The 14,832-nt window shown below is 40.7% G+C and overlaps 1 protein-coding gene across 1 annotated transcript in view; it reads left to right on the top strand.

Moving 5' to 3' along the window:
* LOC147750805 (sodium-coupled monocarboxylate transporter 1-like) overlaps positions 1-14,832 on the top strand; it is a 277,140-nt gene that overhangs the window by 158,075 nt on the left and 104,233 nt on the right. The window contains exon 7 of the mRNA XM_086918021.1: positions 2,169-2,298. Within this exon, the coding sequence (XP_086774147.1) occupies positions 2,169-2,298 (130 nt within the window). The remainder of the gene's footprint in view (positions 1-2,168; positions 2,299-14,832) is intronic.

Below are 14,832 nucleotides of genomic sequence, written 5' to 3' on the forward strand. Positions count from 1 at the left end.
ACAACAGAAAAAGTTAGATGAATAGGCAAGCAACATTTTTCACTTCAGTCCATGAAGTAAAATGCAATCCTAAAGTAAAGATCCTTTATTGCATATATAAAAGCAATGTAATTCTTAGTAACAGATGAATGTGCAGTTGGACCCAAGCATAATAACTTCAATGAAGTATTACTACCAAATAATCAAGTATTACAAGTTGTCATAAGCGACTGCATAGAAATGTTCAGTCCTAACTATAGCATATTACCACGAATCACAAGGGACCTAGATATAAAAGATTTTTATAAAACATGTATTCATTGTTGTTTCAGTATATCAAGATTCTTATTAATGTAATGTAATTACACAGAAAGTTTCGTTCGTGTAATTTATAACACAAAGGTTTTTGCACAAGTTTTTCGATCTCTGTGGTGCATTACAATAGAAGCATTAAAAGATTGCTTTTACATTTCTTATAAACGTTGCACAATTAAATTGAAACTCATGTATACATGAGTATATGACTTATCATTTTAGTTTACATTGGTTCGCATATTTATCTATATATTTTTAGGAATTTTCATTTCGGCATTGTCAAGCAGCCAATACATCCGATTATTAGACATGTTATGCACACAATGTGTGTCTTCTTTCTATTTCTACAGTTCAAAGCACTCTTTTACAGTGCTTGTATTTTGTCTTTAAATGATATTGTTCTTTTATTAAATGTGTGGAAGTTGCACATTCGCATTCGTGTGTAATGTTGATGTCTTATCCAGTGGTTATTGACATAATTCTCGTAAACAGCGTTCACGCTGCATCGGTTTGGACACGATCAATTTGTTTTGCCAGAGAAACAGCGGTATATTTTCCATCTGCAAAAATTGTCTGAGAAAGGAACTGCACATTGAAAACCTAATATATCATTTACAGGGTCATAAAACATGCCGTCAAGTAGTAATTACGTTCCCACAACTTTGTGTAGGAGCATGACTTTACTTGTTGTGTAATTTTCTTTCTGGTTAGTCAAGCTCACAAAGAGCTTGTGGTAAAAATAAATGTTGAGGGTAATTTCATCACGAATCATCTCTCACTGTCTGGAATGCCTAATCGCCTCCCATGTAATCAAAAGTGAGATCCGGCGGAAAGGAGCCAGAAAGGAGGAGGGACAAGGCAGACCTGTCAGTCGTGTCTAAAGGGACATAGAAGGATGTCCCGCAGCTTAAAATCCTTTCCTGCTCACACATCATCAACTGCCCTCACACAACACCTCTCATGCATGTCACATCTGGCTAAGACTCTCACCTCAGACTGGTAGCGGCGTGCACAATTCTCATGCCACAGCTTGGGATGGTGGAGGGCAATCACCACTGCTGACAAACGTAATACAATTGTGACATAATTACTTATGCAAATAGGAGGGTTGTTAAAGTGTGCAGCAATAAATTCTGTGAATTAGTGATGCTGGGGCAGATGCAACTGTGCACGGTGCTCATGCACCTCCACCCAGTCATCAAATTGACAAGTGTATTGTGAGTACTTGGATGTTAATCACTACGAACAGTCACTTTCATTCAACTTGGCCATGCTGCCACAATAACCGCTAGTGTGGTATTACTGTTGTGCAAGGATTGCCCTGTGGCCACACCTCTACAGGGTCCCTGTGCCCACCCATGCTGGTGAACTCATTAGAGTGCTATCATCTCAGCTGTGTTAAAACTATTAATCTTATCTGGTCATGGGCACCAATGATGTCTTTTCTAAAACATCTGAATGTTTTCCACCAGTGCTGTACAATGTACTGCCCAAAAGGAAAATACCACCATCTTTTCCGATATCCACACCAAAGCATCCCCCTAATACTCACAGAGGAGAATATTAAGGTCGAAGAATAACAACTGGTTGATCCTACCAAAGTTTGAGAGAGTAAGGGGAGGAGCGCAGATATTGGGTCTGCAGGGGGAGCGTAAACTCTAGAAAACACTACCCCAAACTATAGCGGTGGTAGAAGAACAATAACAATCTAGGACATCTCTTAAAATGGTTCTTTTCATGGAAGGATGTGGTTATCTGCTCGCCAGACTAGGTTGTGCCTGGAGAGCTAATGCCCACCTCTTGAATGAGTCTTTGTAGTGTAACACTAACTGTGATATTTTTATTTGCGTTTCTAAAAATATTTTCTTTTCTAGGGCCCTTTACATAAATCTTGTGGGACTGTGGGTGATTCTTGTCTGTGTGGTGTTAAGTGGATTGTGCATTTACTCAGTGTACCGTGATTGCGACCCATGGACGGCAAAGATATTGACAGAACCCGATCAGGTATAGTAAGAATAACTTACATTGGGTTATTCATGTCCAGGGGTTGCATTGTAAACCTATGTTTAGCTGACAGTTTGCACACTTTGAAAAATGCATCTGCCATCAGCTCTGTCACACATGGGATGCAATGGCTCTTTGAAGGATATGCATGTGGTTATCATAAACATCTGGTCTAGTACTACATGGTTCCTCAAAATCTTGTCACAGTCCAAAATCTGCTTTTGTACCTGGCAAGTAATTGTTTCTTCTCCCAAGTATTGTGTGACGCTGGATGTGTGTTCTCACAATTGTCTATATGTTGTCGTCTGAAAATCACATTTATTGTACGAGGAAATATAGTGGTCACACTGCTTTCATATCCATTATCGCTACAGTTGCCTTTAAATAATGTATGACTATCCTTGTAATACCTATCTCCATTACATGTCTGTATATAGTTCATAAACAACACGCACCTGTGCAAAGATCTTTTTGTGTGTTTCCCATTTCATTGCTTCTTCTGTGATTGTATGAAATATAAGCCTTATTACCAGTTTCCACACACACCCTCTTTTGTGATTAGCTCAGAAGCTGTTATTGCATTTTTCATCAATTAGTGCATATTTTATTAACCCGTTTCTAACTGAAATGATGGTAAAAAAACATGTTTTTCACCGTTTTACCATATTTCATTTAGGAACAGTGGTGTCTCACTATCATTGGCGTTGGGGCTCCACGTTTCTTGATTCATGTTCCTCTATTAGGTCCGACTAGGTTGTAAACAGCACACACACAAACACACATACACACACAAACGCACACACCCATGCACACAAATACACACACACACACACACACACACACATCTTTTTTTGTTTGATGGATGTGTATGAAGTCTACATATGCCCAAACTGAGAGTCTCTTAGCGCTAATTATTACTGTGACCTATTCAGTATGGGACTGCACTGGAGTACCATTTAAGAAACTATAAGCCAGCTTTTTGCACTTTCCGGTACTTTAAATGATCTGGCTCTGCACAGATATGAGGAGGGAGAACATTCCAAAGTTCTGGTTCTTGGACACGGGAAACCACCTTCTAATTTGGAGAGTTTAGCCATTGGGACACAAACAGCAGGCTTTTCAAAAGAGTGCAGTAGGTGATACGATGGGCATTTCTTGAATCTTTTACAGAATAATATTGGCATCGATGTATATCGAGTTCTATGCTTTAGGCAAGTGACGTTAAGTTCTAAGCGTGTGTTCACCAGTAACCAATGAAGTTGTTCCTGGTATGGTGTGACATGGTCAAATTTCATCAAATTGAACATAAGCCTGACAGCTGTAAAGCAAAGCTTTTATAAGTCGATCAGCATTTGTTTAGGTAGACCTATATACACAGAGTTCAAGTAAACCACACTTTACTAGATAAATCTTTTATTCACAATATATCTTCGGGGAAATGACTAGCATGGGAGGTGTTTAAATTGAAAGAAACAAGACTCTGCATCAGAGGGGCGCAGAGTGGGGAAGAGCCCTTAATTGAAAAGGGGCATCATGGGGCGAGCCCAGGACGGGTCCCCCGCTGGAGAGTGTCCTGATTTGGGGGAACAACGACACTGAGGGGTAATATGCCTATAGGTGGACCGAGGTTCCCAATGGGTGCTCAGTAAGGAGGGTACCCGGATGTACGCATAATGTGTTTATGCTTAGTGCCACTGAGGTTCACTGCTGCTTTAGGATCTATGCCTAATGTGTAGGCATACTGTACGTAGGCCTAAAATGATACATCATATCTTTATGCTTGTTATTTATGCATAATGTGGTCTATACCTAATGCTAATGTGATTTGCTGCTGAGATCATTATTGTGCCACTAGTTACTGGTGGGATTTACATTCGCTACTTGTGCTGAGTAATGGTTCTGACAATGACCCGATTGGCCCTGTCATGTATATAATCTCCTGTGAATACTGCCCAGTGCCAGTTGGCCCAGTGTATATTGTGTGATTACGGTCTAATGTGTTTATGATAATACAAAGGCTATTTTTTTATATAACTTTGTATGGAGTTCCTTTTGTGGTGTGCCTAGTGTGTTGCTGCTGTGTGTGTTGCGCAAATGCTTTACACATTGCCTCTGGGATAAGCCTGACTGCTTGTGCCAAGCTACCAAGGGGGTGAGCAGGGGTTATCTTCAGCGTGTAACTCCCTTGCCATGACTAGAGTGGTGGTTTCTGCCTGGCTTTGGCGCAAGCCTTAGCCAACCAGAAATCCCATTTCTAACAGGCTGCATGCAGCCTACATAGAGAAAATTGCCTCTCTTTAGGCACCTGGCTGGGCGCCCTCCTCACCAATCAGAACGCTGCCTTTGCAGCATTGTGTTTAGCTTAGGGGAGGGGTGGGAGGCTCCCTGCTTCCTGTTCAGCAGGAGAGCAGGAAAACGGGACCTGTGAGGTCGCAGGACCCGGGAAGGTAAGTTTAAAATTTGTTTTAATTAAACACACCCCGCCTCCCCCCAAAGAACACGCGAAACCCTGCGCAACCCACCCACGAATCATGACGGCCGCCACTGAAATCTGTTGTGAAGACAAGGGTTTTCTTCAAATACATTTTGCAACTCCAGAGTGGTGCTTTCTAAATACATTTTGAAACAAAAAGAAATAAGGATATGGGCCTTTGTTTTGGGCACTGAGGCGGTTTTTCAATAGAGGACACACACTGGCTCTTTTGAATTGCCCACAAAAAACATGAGAGTCAGAATGGGGGTTTGAGTCAGCACTCTTCAACCATTGTCTTGCTTAGGTGCGCGCTCTTCAAACACTGGCTCATGGTGCTGTCAATACCGTTTTGGGTCAGCCCACCGGCATTTCATGAACGTTTACATAAGACAATAAAGTGGCATTCACACTACCTTACAAACACACTGATTTTACTAATTAATGCCACTGACTGAATGCCAACAATATTTAATACCTACAACATTCTCTGCCAGCTCTTCCTCCACAATATAACGTTTCTCCACTGAGTCCCATTCTCACCAGATGCCAGGTCGTTGCACACCTTCATTGAAGAAGCCAGGCATTGTCTCTGGTGGTGGCCATTTAAGGTCAGACTTGGCAAAAACTCCATGCAGCATGTCCAGCAAAACAACTACTACCTACATATTAAATATTTACATAAGGCTTTTTATCAAATTAATGGTAGTTGTTGGTGAGCTGCTTGGAATTTCAAGCCATCGGACAATATGATTAGTGCCTGAATCTAAAATGGCCGACTGACAATGCCTGGCCTTCCCAATGCAGGATGCAGGTGTGGAAAAATGCGTAATTTCTGGTTGCAATTTCGTCTGCCTCTAAGATCCCCTCATCGCCACCAAAACTGTGACTGCATTCACACTTAAGCTGCTGGTTGGGAGTATCCGTTTCCACTTTTATGTGGTGAGTAACACAGCATTTGGCCTCTTCTGAGTTTTCTTGTGCCATGCACATACTTTGGAACATCTCACAGTCCACCTAAAAGCAGCAGGTATTTTTCTATGTATGTAACATTTCTATAGCATAAACCTAGCCAAATAGAGCGGAACAGCAAACAGTAAAGCACTAACATGCAGTCAACAAGTGACAGGAGAGGATTTTGGTTTGTGGACAGTTATTACATTATAAGGTAATCTGTTTAAAGCTGTGTATCTTCAACTCTTTCTTAAATTGGAGCAGTGTATCAGTGATCTTGATGGATAGAGTCATGTAGTTTCAGATCCTGATTGCATAGTTGGAAAAAGCCTGCTGCCTTTTTGTTTTTCCTTTTTTGACTTCTTAATCTGCAGTCTGATGGTGTTTTGGCTGTGGGTGTGCAGGGAATTACCAGAGATGTCTACAAAATAGGCAGAGATGATGGTCATGATGGCTTTGTAATTGATGCAGCTGGTTTTGAAAATGGTGTGGGCCAGCAAGAGAAACCAATGACGTTTTGGTGCTGTTGGATCTTCTGTATTTTTTTCAATGAAGAAGAGTTTGATGGCATTGTACTTTTCAGTGGAATGGGGTATAGGTGGGTGTTGCAGAGTCCTGCTGCAATGCTTGATTATCTTCAGTGGTTGTGTTGTAACAGTTCTTTGCTTTGGCTTCTGTGACGAGCTGCCGGTGTGTCGTACAAAGAGACTTCAGTATCAAGAGGTCAACAGCAGTTTTGTTTTTCTTCTATTTTTTTCCTGTCTGCAGAGGGATCATTCATTGTAAGCAAGGTCTTTAGAGTACCAGGGTGCTGAAAGATTTGGTTTGCATTTGCAATTTAGGCATGAATGGTCACATAGGTTTCCAAAAAAATGTTAAAGTCTTAGCATCAAACATAGAGTTGATAGGACGAGCAATACTTTTAAGTATTAGGTTCTCAATGGAGAAGCTTTTGAAAGACATGGTAGTTTGGTCCTTTCTTTTATGTTAACCTTGGTTTATTGGTAGGACTCTGAGCAGTGAGATAGTGATGGGAAAGTGGTTGGTCCGCGGGTATGGATGGATGCATTGGATTGTTGTTGAGCTGGAGAAGCCAAGGTAGAGGATGTGGTCTTTGATGTGTATGTTGTATGAGATGAGTTAAAAACAACAGTCACTGTTGTTTTTAACTTGACTTGTATACTTTTTAAATCCACATGATTAGATTGTAACCCGATAGGGAGGAATACGAATAAGGATATGCGTATAAATACATATTGTGGTTTTATTGAATAAATGTATCTTTTTTACATACCCGTCCCTGTGTAAATCAAAGGGGTACCTTCCTCCTTTTTACGCTCTATCTTATATTGTGTGCATTTTTGCGTAGTGCTGTAGCACACGGTCTCAGTTGCATTTCTAATTAATTTGTTCAAAGCTATAGTTGGCATGAGAGGAGTGTATGGAGACCGGGATTTCCTGATAAAGCACTGATCTCATCTAACACTCATGTCCACCCCACCCAAGTAAACCGTAGCCAACTTTCTCACTGACCTGACACACACATTCAGTTGCTGACCGTTGGTGACAGAGTGAGTGAATTTCTATGGCAAGGGAGTGAGATTTTCATGCAAGTGTTCAATGAAAACATACAGATAATCTCTGTACAAGTTATTTATTCACCACAACATTTTGGCCCCCCGGTCTGGCTCTAGTCTTTCTTTGCCCTGCATGCACATGACTCCTTGTTACTCTGTTAACAGTTTACGAGACTAAAATTGAAATTAATGTTGTTGCCAAGAGACCTATTTTTCCTTTCAAAGGTTCCCACGTGATGCAGATCCTTTCTGAAGTTAGTGGGTTGGAGAAGTTGATCTTCAACTAGGCTTATTATAGGCACATCATTTTGTAGCTTGGTAGTTGGGAGAAAGATCTCAGCTTCACTTTAGGAATGGTATCTATACCTGGCACACAGAGGGTAGCTATAGTCCTTCACCATGTGGGAATTGCTCCACTTACCCATATGTTGACATCTCTGTAAATCTCTGTAAATGGGTCTGGTGCCACAGGCTCAAAAAGAAAAATTAAACCCAGATGCCACCCCTGACCTCTCCTTCACCTGACATACGTTGTCTCACCTGCTTATTGTCAAGTGGCTGTCTTGCCTATATTTTGTCTCCATTACCACCTGTTATGTATCTTACATACAAAAATGTGTGTTACCACCTAAAGTGTAAAAGACCTTTTGTACTCTGGTTCTTTTGCATGTACAGTATTTTATGTAGAAAGGCCTGTTTCTTGCTCAAGAAATACATCTCAGAGTCTGGCATCCTCGGTCCAGGCCTTATCCTCTTGAGATTGCTCTTCTGAGCTGGTCACATGCTTTTCAGTTCAGACAGGGGATCACATGTGCCCCTTTTTGCTGTCTGGTCACTTGAACTTTCCAGTTCCCCTGGAATATTGCCAGTGAGGCGAGGCTGTGGGCCAGGGTCTCAACTGAGCATTGACCAGGGCAGGCCTATCCGCGGCAATTTGCCATGTGGAACATGTACTCATTGTAAATCCATTGTAACGTCGGATAAAATTGATCTGAACGGCATTATACATTGGATGAATGAGCACGTGAACTGCAGAACATCTGATGTAATATATCTGTTAGTATGCCCTTGCCAAAAGGGATACGTTGGTGAAACAGGCCGTGAGATGCGGTTACGCCTAACAGAACATAGATCAGCCTTGAAGAACCATATAAAGAACTCCCCATTAGTAGAACATTGGATGGCTGAAAATCACAAAGAGGATGAACTGAGATGGTTCATTGTAGAAAAAATAAAGACATCTATAAGAGGGGGCTATTCTGAGAAAAGACGTAAACAAAGGAAGCAATTTTTTATGTCTAAATTTAGAACATACATGCACGGCCTCAACAGCAGGGAAGAGTGGGAAAGGATTATTAGATGAAAACAGCGGTATAGATACTCTAAATTAGAGAATTAGATCAACAAACATGAGAAAAGGGAGAATAGAACTGCATATAACATTATAAATAAGAGGCGGTGATGCAAAAATGTACAAAATGATGATGGTGATTATAATATATGCATTGATGTGGGTTTTAACAGTTATGACCAGAGGCAAATACACTGTGGAAAAAGTATCAAAGTGTAATGAATAGAGTGAAGATTCATGTACCTACATATTTAAAAAGATGATAATGTACCAATCTGAAAGAAAATGTTATCTTTGTCTGTTAAATTAAGATAAGAAATGTAACATGTGCCATGATAAACATCTAGACAAACAAGAAACATTTGGTAATATTCATGATGTAGAATTGATGTTAAAATGGGGTTAAATGCATTGAATCACAGTGGGTTTGATTACTGTACTAGTATGATTTGATATCAGGTTAGACCACTGCTGGATTGATTATTTTAAATATCTAGTAAGAGTCCCATCACGATAAAGCGGCCCCTTGATGCAAACGAGGCTTATAAATAAATAAGTGAACTACTGTTATGGTAAAAACTACAAATATGGCGGACGCCTTGTAAAAGGGATGATGCGGCGTGTCATATATCTAGTTTGTAGGAACACGCAACAATTTTGTATGGCTGGTGTAACGACACGTTAATTTATTGAGATGAGGAATACACTGACCAAAATAGGTTTACTCCGTAGAGATATAGTAGAACTGTTGCGCGGTACAGGAATTACCAGTAAGGCCGTTCAAAAATGGACGCCATAGTCCGTTTTCCATTACGATTAAACGGTCCCTTGATGAAAACGAGGCTTATAAATAGATAAGAGAACTACTGTTATGACAAAAACTACAAATATGGCAAACGCTTCTTATAGGAGGATCTGGCGCGTTATATATCTAATTTGTAGGAGCACGCAACAATCGGGTATGGCTGGTGTAATTACATGTTAATTCACTGAGATAACGAATACACTGACCAAAATAGGTTTACATCATAGAGACATAGTAGAACTGTTGCGTGGTATAGAAATTAACATTAAGGTCGTTCAAACATGGACGCCGTAGTCCGTTTTCTATTTACGAGATGCGGAAAATTCTAAACTACAACTAAAAACTACAATGATGGTGGGTCTGAGGGAAAATGATCTCCCGATTCATTCCACCTGTTGTCTATTAAATAAACTAATTGAAGGCTCGAAGGGTATAAAAACTGTGTGCTCTAGCAGCACCTCATCGCACCCGGAAAACCAGGGAGACCGGGAAGGTGAACCGCCGCTACATTTACTAAAGGTAAGGAAAGCACGTAAGGCGACTGGCGTCGTCAGGGAGGCAGGGGGCTCACTTGTAAGTGCGAAGAAGTACTCGATAATCAGAACCCCGGCCTAATTTTTGCATAAATGACCAGTTTAAATGCAGAATTATTTAAAGAATAAGTTGGACTTGATATGAATCCTTAACTTATCTAAATATATTATAATCAGCGTAGACGCGAAATATCAGTGAGCGTCTAACACATAAAATAACGTGATCAAGCACTTGCACATGGGAGTTTTTCTATGGGAGCATGGTGGTAACACCCGACCTTTAGGTAACTTTTGGAAAGTTTAGGCGAAGGCGTACTTACCACAAGCTACTACATAACTCTGACTGCCTGCCACAACATAAGTGGCTGAGAAAGCTAGAATATAGACAAGTCACGTAGTAATAAAGATTAACGGGTGTTACTTCAGTTCAGCTAAAATTCTTATGAGACCCCTGTAATTTAATTGGAACAGGAGGATATAGAAGTATGTTCCAAGCAGAAGATATGACCCTTGCAAAAGTTGAAAGTGATAAGGAAAAAATAATCCTTTGATTGCAGCCAAAAGCATAGGACAGAACATTATTCACATTGTGTATTGTGTGTCCTAGGCGCTCAGGCTCCTCTCAAAGCATAAAGAGGGATTAACCTTGGAAAACGACAGAGGAGGAAAAATACCCCCCTGCCATCAAAGGCGAGCCTTAATAAAGCCTGAGGATTGCAAGACAAGTGTAGTTAAAAGCAAAATACGGCACACTATGCATTAAGTAAGTGTACAATGGGTAAATAGTTTCACACTTTAAATAGCAGATCAAAACATGTAATTAAAAATGCATATTATTTTCTATACAGATTCTCTGATGAAATAGAGAGTTGAAGTTGAGGTTCATCATCTATTGTGACCCCAGGGATACTCATCTGGTACCCGAAAGATTGTAATAAATAAGAAGTAAGATCTGTTTATGACCATTCACCCTTAATAGCCCGTTAGATTGAAAAATTCTGTAACTATAGTGACATTAATTGTATGTATTTAATTCTAGAAAGAAGATTTGATGTTTTTAAACCATACTGTCCTGAGGAAGGTGTTCTATAAAAACGAAGCACCGAAACGCGTCGACATACTCACCTTTTTATGTGTATAAAAATGTTATTTTTTTAAATGATGTGTATTGTGAAATATGTACTGATTCACTATGAAATGTATAAAAATTGAACATAATGTTGTCACTGTGAATAATATGTGTAATTCATTTTAATGGATTGTTATCAAATATGCATCTATTCTAAACTTGAACTTCCTTTAATAAAAATTATCAAGATACATACATGATTATGTTGTGATTAGAATGTGTATATCTAGGTTCCTGATCGATACTGTGACCTTATGCCCCTATTCGGCTATAAATCCATTTATTCCCTATATTGGCATAACCGTTCAAGTGCGATATTCAGAAAGTATCTCTGGCCTCACACGAACAGAGCCACATTCCAGAATAGTTCTCTGCCACTTCCTTTGCAACCAATTAGTGCAATGACAGAGCAGAAGTCACTATCTGATATTCCTAGATTAACACTCCGAGTTCTTCAACAAGATAAAAACTCAGCAAACCTGGAAATCCCCGCTTGCTGTGTTTTGATTAGTAATGGAACTCTAATGAGCAACTGATAGCTATCACTTCCTAGTGACATCTTTAATTGACGTCTTATGTCCAGCAAACTTGCGTCAAACAAGGCACCTTTCAGGTATAAATACTACCAACGTTGCCTTAAGCAATTGCTGGTGTCCCATTGCTGTTGTATGTTGTATGCAGTACGCTGATGCTGCTGCTGCCCCGCTGCTGTTGGTGAAGCTACTGATACCATTATCGCTGCTAAAGCGCGAACGATGGTGTGGTGAGCTTAGGAGCTGAACAGCCGTCCCTCTGCGAAGAGCCCAGCAGATGCCAAGCTGCCCACGGACGCTGTCCCCCCTCCTCCTCCTCGACGCGCTGAAGAGAGACGCTGCCTTTCTCCTGCAGAGAAATCCAGCTCCAGCGTTTCTAGTCTGCCCTCGCGGGTGACTGGGATACCGAGTTCCCCCTGAAGGAGATACCAGACCTCCATCATTCTATTCAGAGGTATGGTGTTGACTAAACCCTTAGAAGAGAATTCTTGAAGCAAACCTTGGCAAAACCAACTTAACTTAAAGCTACTTACTTACTCCCCTTCCACGTGTTAGGCTTAGGTCAGGCACACTGGGGTAGGCGTAGTTAGAAGCACCAGTTGAGTATTTTAGCCTAATGTATATATGAATGTATATATGTTTTATTACTTTTAAACCATTGTATGGCTAAGAAACCATATCAATGCTTTTACAGTATTATCTTGCAATACTTATCTTACTGTACGTACTTTTTATCATAACAAGTCTTGCAATTGTGGCAATACATTTCTCTTGTACGAGAAGAAAGACTGTTCAATAAATGTTAACCCTTTATTGACAAACGCCCGTCTCTCTATTCTCTACATATTGTGAAAGTAATCTGCACTAACTTGACTGAGTGAAATACCTGTCTATTGTTTCACACGACCCTAGAGATTGACTCTTGATCTGAGGAGCAAAGTTGTCATGTTGCACGGTTGTTGGAAAGCTGAATCCCTTCTTGTCTGTGCCAGGGAAGCTGATCACTTCCTATGCAGAGAAGAAAGTTTCCAGTGACCTCTGAGCTAGTTGGTAACAAACCCAATTAAGTTTAGCATAGTCAGTAGAGGCCTGGAAGATCCGCACTTCTACGTCGATACTACTGTTTATGTTATTCCAATGCGCAGGGCCTAGTGGGAAACTAGGAACTACACTACATGGCGCCCAAACGTTTGGTAAGGCGATAAACTAACGCAAGACGTTAGAGTAACTCAGTCGTGCATATTTCACACAGACCCCTTTCTCCCGTAAATACTCCAATAGACGTCTGGAGTGGGTGAAAGGTTAAAATCCGCCCGAACTCAGTAGGAAGAGATTCCTATGTAAAGCTCTGGTTTATTCAACGTTGAAGGATACAGTGTTCCAAAATATTGTGCAACTAATCTTTGTCTCCTTGGAGACCAACTTTGCAAAACCTGCATTTATACAATGCCAGGAGAAAACGGAACCACTGGGGCCGCAGCAGATGCAACTCAGCAGGGTCCCGAACACACAGACCCGGATGCAATTATCATCCCGGTCCACTTAAGAAAATCTATAACGTTAAAACTTATAGAAAATGGACTGACACCTCAAGGTGGTACAGTAGTCTTCGTGATAGAGGCTCATGAATATCGGCAGACAGAGGTATTCTATTCATGGATAAACTTTCCAGCGGCAAACGCTACAACAAAAGAGTTTCACTATTACAAAATAGAGGAACCTCCGGAAGAGTACGCTCCTTTCGAGGAGACTGAAATTCCACTAAAATTCCAAGAGCACCTGCTCTGGTTTAATGGTGCCCTAAAACATAATGATCACATAACCAGGCTCGGTCCACTAGGTAGACCAGGAGCAACGTGGCCGGTTCTAGCCGGCTACACACCACATCCTGACATTGCAAGAATGTCAAAAGAAGAACTCTTAGTTAACATAAGAGAATTAACAAAGGCTTATAGAGAGTTAGTAAAATTATTTATTAAAAATAATTCAAACACTCCTAAAAAGAGCTGGGATGGAAATAAACAATCCACTCCCAGGGAAAAAGTTTTCCAGTCCAGAGGAAGGTCTCCTCGACGGAGGGAAAGAACTCCGACTCGAGAACACCAGTCTTCCCAGAGGGAGCCGTCTGAGAAAAGATATAACCTTAGAAATAGGGATCATCTGAAAAAACCTGATAGATATCAAAGTATTGATACACGTCCCTCTCGATCTTTTCCACAGAATTCGGAAAGAAGAGGACGGTCAGACCCAGGAGAGCACACCAAGTCCAAAGACAAGGAACCTGCTCAGAGTAAAAAATCTCAATTTTCAAAAAAGAAGGTAGCCAGTATTAGAGTAATCAACCATGCCGAGAATACTGAGGACACAGTTGAAAAACGGGGAGTGGGCATTGACAATGTTGGACAGTGCAGCAGAAATCAGTATAGCGCGCAAGATCTTGATGAGTCATATGGAGACAGTGGACACGAATGAATACATTCAGGTTGAAACTGCCGACACCAGACTTAGCGAGCCCCATAAAATATACGAAATAACATTGCGTATAGAGGGGGATAAGACTAGGAAAATTAGGGGTCTATTTTGGGATAAACTCTCAAAAGGCTATGATATTCTGTTAGCTGAAAAAGATTGGCCCCCAGAGTTTGTCAGGGAGTGCCCTCATGGCGAAGAAGTGATTATGCCTGCCTTCTCGAATCACATTCCGATTCACAAAAAATATACATATGCAAGGAAATGGGCAGTGGCCCAGGCACCTGCATTATATAAAAACCATGTAGGATGGGATGAGGACTCTCCTCCCCACAAAATCCAGTTAAAAAGTGAACCAACTGCCCAACTGCAGTATCCCATTAAGCAAGAAGCTAAAAAACAAGTCAGGGAGATCTTAGATCAACTTGAGTACCAGGGGGTGATTGAAACATGCACCTCTCAAATGAACAATCCTTTGTTTCCTGTCTCCAAGCCAGACAATTCATATCGTCTAGTTTTGGACTACAGACACCTTAATACATGTTGCAAAACTTTTGCAGTACAAAACTCGCATAGTGCAGCCCTAATGAATAACATAGTTAGGAAAAAATATAAAACGACATTAGACATATCTAATGGTTTCTTTTGTCAAAACATTGCACCGGAAAGCAGATATTTGACCGCTTTCTCTGCATTTGGGTCGCAGAAAAAAT

This window comes from Lissotriton vulgaris, chromosome 1_1 (assembly GCF_964263255.1).
Source record: "Lissotriton vulgaris chromosome 1_1, aLisVul1.2, whole genome shotgun sequence".
Taxonomy (NCBI): domain Eukaryota; kingdom Metazoa; phylum Chordata; class Amphibia; order Caudata; family Salamandridae; genus Lissotriton; species Lissotriton vulgaris.